This window comes from Etheostoma cragini, chromosome 15 (genome assembly GCF_013103735.1).
Source record: "Etheostoma cragini isolate CJK2018 chromosome 15, CSU_Ecrag_1.0, whole genome shotgun sequence".
Lineage (NCBI taxonomy): Eukaryota > Metazoa > Chordata > Actinopteri > Perciformes > Percidae > Etheostoma > Etheostoma cragini.
This window is the reverse complement of record NC_048421.1, coordinates 1753182-1759948: the sequence shown is the minus strand read 5'-3', so window position 1 is coordinate 1759948 and position 6767 is coordinate 1753182. Positions and strand designations below refer to the sequence as shown.

Here is a 6767-nt window from a genome sequence, read left to right as displayed (position 1 = left end):
GAGAGAGAGAGAGAGAGAGAGAGAGAGAGATATCTTGTTTACTTGCATACGTGACAGCGACTGCGTCTCCAGGACAGAAGTCCCCTCCAGTTTCCTGAGACCAGCTTTGATGGTTTGATGGTCCTATGTCTGACTTGGTTAAAATGATTGTTCTTATGGGCTGATATCTCTCCCCCAGACCCCCCCCCCTCCCAACCACACACACAAACACACACTACCACACACAAATGGTTTTTTGCAGTAAGCCATCCCACAAAGTCCCTGGGAGTAATGGATGCATATGTGAAAAACATGTCTTTTTGTCTTTTTGCACATTAATAACCTTAGTAGCACATATTGGGTTCATTGGCTCTCCGGGTGTCCAGTTAAAATGTCTCCCATTGATGTGGCAGCAAAACAATTATGGCAATAAACAATTATTAAATCAATTATGACCCATTTTCAGAAAGTTCCCCTAGAAGAAATTTGGGTTTTTTGCAACTAAATTGTCACAAACAAAACAACCCGGGTAGTTCCATATAACCTTTATTTATATTTTTACAGGTGAAATACTTGATCAGTTCATTAATTTCATAAAATTTGGGTGTTTTGTTCAATTTTATAGCATTTGAATTTTTTTTCTTGTAAAATAAAGTTGAAAAAGCTCTAAAAGCCCAGAAAAAAAAGTGACTAAAACATCAGACGAAAGTGACAAAAAGTGCCGAAAACAAAGATTTTTACCCAGAAAACCCAGGAGTCACATAGTCAGCAGGAAGAACAACACAGGGGTTAAGGAACTGTCATGTTTCCATCAATCATTGATGAAACGTAGGCTACATGGAGGCTGATATGAATCCTCCTCCTGAGCAGTCTATCCACCTCACTTCGGTTTTTCTTGTTAATATATATATATTTTTTTAAGTGTTGATGGGTTTTTAACGCTGTTTCTGAGCGTCACAGATGTTCCTGTTTAAGCTCCAAATGGTCCCTTTAGTCGGTAATGCGCAATCAAGTCCCTCATCCATCCCGCCCCCCCCCCCCTCACATCATCGTTTTCACTGAGCATCTGGGGCCCGTGAACCGCTCAGTGGCCCCTGGGTGATACATGAGTGCCTGTGTGACTCACTCCCGGCTACTTAACGCGGGACTTTCCCCCTCGTGGATCCATCTCTCGAGCTCCTGGAGCAGGGACATGTTTGGCCTCTGATGCGTCCCGGTGGAATGTGGTCCTTGGCAGCGCGCTTGTGCGCGTCTCCGTCTCCGTGCAGATTCACACAGATGCTCCTGCGCGCGCCCCTCCGCACGCCCACTCTCTCGCCTACTGCTCTGCCAAGCGGCGTGGCATCTCGAGCCGCCCACGCCATTCCCGACTCCGCTGTCACTTCCTCTCGTGTGCAAGCTTTCAATTAAACTGACACCTCAAATACTTCTGCTTTGCAGCTTTGGACGCGCGAGCGGCCCCGGCAGGTGGCTCCAGACGGGTTCAAGGTCAGGTCCCGTAGTCATGTTGTCTTCATGTTGTCCTCATGTTGTCCTATATCAATGTTCTTTTTAATTCCCCAAAATAACATGATTGATTCCACCCAACGCTCTTTGCCAAGTACAAATCTCTACTTTCATTAATTTTGGGGCGTCTTATTCAATTTTATAGCATTGTAAAACAAATGGAAGTGTTGTTGAAATAGTATTGAGTAAAAGTTGACATATTCCAGTCTGTGATTATCATCAACATCCATTCCTTTAATTTTAGTCTCAATAATTTCTAATTTCTGCTTTTCTAACTCAAACATTAGGTATAATTTCCTATAAATGAGGTTTATTGATCATAAATTTAAAAAATAACTGTAAAACTAAAGTTAATAAGTTAATGTTATGTAGTGTTAAACGTAAAAAAAGTAGTCATACTGAGTAATGAATACTTTGACTTAAGTATATTTTTATGCTTATACTTCTTTACTTTCATTTAAGTCACATTTTGACTGCAGGGCTTATTTAAGATCTGAGGACTTCATCCCCCCCCCCCCACACACACACAGGAAGTGTGTTAAATGATCGCAAACGCCACATCACTGAGAGATTTTCATTCCACTTCCTGTTGTCCTTATCAACCCAGACCACTTTCCATCCATCGACCTGATAACAACAACGTTGCGCTTTGCTCCGTTTGTGTGCGCGACAGGTTCTAAAGTCTCTCGAGTTGCAGAAGAAGAAGAAGGAAAAGGAAATTCCGAGGACTTTATCGACACAACAGATGGAGGGAGGGAGATGAAACTAGTTCGCATTACCTGGGCGGAGGTTCCCAGAAATCCTCCCATGTGACGGAGCATGCACCAACATGCCCGTATATGGACAGGCCCGTGCGTAAAGGAAAGGGCGGGCTACGCACTGTGCGTAAAAACACTGAAACCAGAAAGCGCTTGAATAAGGGTTCCTTACTGGGAGCCATGGCAACGCTTGTGGTAACAATGAGTGGAAGAAAAGCGCGTTTGTCTTCCCCGACCCCCCCCCCCCCCCCAACACACACACACCCTATTGTTTTATGTATGTAGGATATATTAGGATATATGTTGTTTTCTTTGCACTTTGTTACTTTCATTCTAAACTTTTCCTTCATATTTATTTATATAGTAGGCCTACATTAATGTATTTAGGTTTCTATAGCTTATTGTTTGACTTTGTCTCACTTTTGCATTATTCAGAATGTATTGTTGTATTTTACAGCCTATATTTTGTGTATGTTTACACTTATCACACCGTGGATCGTTCAGATCCTCTGGCTGTCTGGAACATTAATTATGCTTTGACTTCTCTATCTTAAATGACAAAACAAAACACTCAAGTCCATTTCCGATTCATTTGAAGACACTTTACTTAAATACACATCACAAATAAAAAAAAAGACATAGGCTAAGTGTAAACATTGGACATCATGAGTTTATCCGGATCAACCGGACAAAAGTAAAAATAATTTACATAACGAATAATAAATGCAGCATCGCATGACATTATCGGTTGCAAACAAACAAAAAACGTACAAAGAAATATAATAATCATTCCCATGTTCCACCATTTAGTAAACCCGACTCATGTGAGTGTGTGTGAGTGTGTTCTTGCTCAGTGTCTGCTCGGTTCGGATGCTGGCCTGGTGTCCAGGGGAGTTGAAAGGTTCTTTTGAGCGATGTCCAGCATCCGGAAAGTACCATTTCAATAGTCTGTTTTCAGCCTAAAATGTAGCCTAACGAGCGGTCTACACACCGCCCCCGGGCCCGTGTAGTCTCCCAGACATGCAGAACATGACTCCAGTGTTATTACTAGTGTATAGTCTGTGTAGTCTCTCTGTGTTGTGTTTAAAATGCCTCCAACTTGCTTGTAAGCATGAGCTGACAGCCGCTGCTCACGTGCGTCAGGACTTTCTGTTTGAGCTGCGCGACCTGGTCCCGGAGCACCGACGCCGTGCTGGAGAGGCCCGCGTTGTCGTTCTTCAGACCCTTGACTTTGTCCTCCAGCCGGGCGATGCGCTCCAGCTTGCGCCGCCGGCACTTGGTCGCCGCGAGCCGGTTGCGCAGCCGCTTGCGCTCCGCCTTGATGCGCTCCTGGGTCTCCAGGTCGATGGGAGACATCGGCGGCGAGCCGTCGCTGCTCAGCAGGTCCGGCACGATCTGGGGCTCCTCTTTCAGGGCGACGAGCCGCTGCGGGTGGAGCCCGGAGCCGGGGAGGGAGTGCTGGAAGGGGTGCGAGGAGCTCTGCTGGTGCTGGGCTTGTTGTTGTTGTTGGTGCGGCGGCAGGTAGCTGATGGTGGCGGTGGGGTAGCTGGACGCGGAAGAGAGGCTCGTGTTCGGGCAGTAGGCGTTCAGTGTTGTGTAGATGGGAGGCTCCGGCTGCAGGGACGAGCCGAAGACGCTAGAGGCCGCCGCCGAACACGTTACCCCCCCGGCTCCGATGGACACGTTCGGCGGCGGCATCTGGTTCATCTTGTGCAGCTCGTCCAGGGCTTTCACGAACCCCTCCGCGAAGCCTTCCTGCTCGTCCGTGATGCCCCGGTTGTAGAAGTACTGTCCCGGGGTGGGAGAGGTGATCACGCCGTTGCTGTTCTGGATGATGAGCCTCTCCAGCTCGGGGGACGCGAGCTTCAGGGAGCCCTGCGCGTCCTGGTGGTGGTGGTGGGGGTGGTGGTGCCCGCCCCCGGCCCCCTGGTACGGCTCTATCTCGGCTCTCAGCTGACATTTCAGGCTGCGATAGGGCTCCGTCAAGTTCAGATTCATGTTCGGCTTCAGCAGTTTGTAGTCGTGCATCGCTGCGTCGGAGTGGCCGTACGCCGACAGAAAGGAGTCGTCATGATAGAAAGGCTGTTCCATCTTTGTAGACATGAAAGTCGGATAGGAAAACCCAGCTGCTGACAGAAGCGGTCTCTCTCTCTCTCTCGAGCTCTCTTTCTCTCTCTCTCTAGAGAATCAACAAATGTCAGAGTCAGCAGAGAGCGCGCACCAACGCGTCCCCAAAACACAAAATTACAAATCTCTCCCCAAACGAGAGTGCAAGTCCAACAGGTCCAACCTTCTGCAGCTCAGTGACAGCAGTTAACTCTTTTCCCAGCGTGGTTCGGCTGTTTTTTCTTTCCCAATCCCGTGCGAAGGGGGGGAAAACCTCTAACTTCCCTGGAAGCTTCTAGTCTCCGCGCTCGCTCTAGCTGAGGTGTGTTCAGACGGGTCAGTACCGTGCCTTTTTATAGCACCAATACACACGCGCTCGCTGCCAAGGCATTGCAGCGCTGCGATTGGCCAGGCAACTCAGTCCAGCCACGCCCAGCACACGTGACGTCATGTGACGCTGATGCCGGGAAGAGGCGACTGTAAACAAGCCTGTAGGCACGAGAGCGAGGAGGCTTCGCAGCGGAGCGCAGCGTCAGAGATACGCGAGCGCGCTGTATTTATTGCAGCTTTTTAAGCTCATTTTTCTAAGTTAAATAATGCTCGTTGGATAAGTGAAGAGGTGAGAAAACTCTGTAGGAGCAAATCCGAGCTTTTAATTAATTCAGTCATGTTGTTACATAGCCAGAGACGTCCTTATTTTTAGGCTATTTCTCATGTTTTTCTAATGGCGTGATAAATCTAATACGCATCAGATGATCTGCAGCCGGATATTGGCCCCATTAGATATGAATCAAAGCCGTTGTAGGCTAAAAACGCCGGACTTCTGTGCTGTTTGTTATGATCCATCCTGTGGAGGAAGTCCTCAGGCCTTATATGGGCACGGTGACGTACCGGTTCCTCTCCGGGAGAACCGGGAAGCCAAGCCCACCCGGGCCTCATTCCAGCAGCAGTCCAGCTCCTTTATTAACCCCGTCCATGTGTGTGTGTGAGAGAGTTTTAGGGACTTTCTGTGTCAGCAGGGTGGACAAGTGAGCTTACACATCTCAGACACATCCATCTGTGTGAAAACAGTCCATGTTGGCAAATAGCCTGTGTTTTTTTTCATTATATTATATATTTTTTTTTTTATAAGGACAGCCCACATTAATCCACATCTCTGTTAATGTGCCAGTTGTAGCCAGCTGGCTTATTTTTTTAACTTTAGTCCTTTTGGAGAGATGTTTTGAGACAAAAGCAACAGGAAACAGAGGCACTATGAATTTGTACTTATTGCACCGTTAGTAGTATTATCGATTCCTTTATATGTCTGGCATATTGAACCGAGGGTTAGGCAAAGTTGACAATAACGTTGACCTGGCAGGTTAAACTTTCCAGACAAAAAAAATGAAACATGCAGAGCAGCAATGACAACAAAATAAATTTAAAAAAGTTGCAGTACAAGTTAATAAAAGGGGTTAAAGAACACGTGAATCTTTCTAGGCTGTGCAGGTCTGACTATATCTGACAACGGGCAATTAAAGGTGCCGCAGGTCAGCCTTATAAAACTAACTTTCTGTAGTATTTGAAATGGACCCAATGTTCCAGTAGAACTACACGAAGAAGGTCATTTAAAGATAAATCCGGCTCGTCTGGCGCCACCTACAGCCTGCAGTGTGATTTGCAGAAATCCAACGCTCCCTGTTAAGATGCACCAATCAGGGCCAATCACTGCTCATGCACACGCGTTTCATAGTGTCCTCCTCCCCCCCACGCACAAGCTGCAGATAGATTTAATACTCCAGGTTTTGGGAAGTATCCCTGCTTTGATCGTGAAAAGGAAGCCGAGGTTTGTGCAGCATCAGCCGAGCCGATTATCTCAAGCAGGAAGATTCATGTTATTTAGTTATTTTGCCTTTTGATCTGAAAAGCCTGCTTCTTTAAAACAAGGGAGAATAATTGCGGGGCCCTTCCTTTTCACACAGAAAGAAAAATGTGATTCCTCGAGCCTGTGCGCCCGTTTCAGTTCAGAAGGGAACCTTTGTCTCCGGGTTGTAATTCTTTCCGACGCCCAGACAAGCAGCAACGCCTCCATCCCATCATCTCCCTGCAAGGACTAAACGAGTCAGGTAGGAGGCTTTGCTTCGGCAGGTGCTTTAATCCTCCGGCTGCACCTGAACAACGGTCCTGTTCAACAGTTGTTTAAACCAGGAGAAAGAAAATGAACAACATATTTTGATTTAAGATGTGAGTCCTCTGGTGGACAGACTATGCAACACCATCACTAACAGGGACGTTGTAGAGCGTCCTCTGGTGGACAGACTATGCAACGCCATCACTAACAGGGACGTTGTAGAGCGTCCTCTGGTGGACAGACTATGCAACGCCATCACTAACAGGGACGTTGTAGAGCGTCCTCTGGTGGACAGACTATGTAACACC

The 6767-nt window shown here is 47.0% G+C and overlaps 1 protein-coding gene across 1 annotated transcript; it reads right to left on the bottom strand.

Annotated features, from left to right (window-relative positions):
• Window positions 1-2830: 2830 nt before the first annotated feature.
• Window positions 2831-4653, bottom strand: junbb (JunB proto-oncogene, AP-1 transcription factor subunit b). The gene has a single exon (XM_034894588.1). The coding sequence runs from the start codon at window positions 4344-4346 to the stop codon at window positions 3327-3329; it is 1020 nt and encodes a 339-aa protein (XP_034750479.1). The 5' UTR covers window positions 4347-4653; the 3' UTR covers window positions 2831-3326.
• Window positions 4654-6767: the final 2114 nt, after the last annotated feature.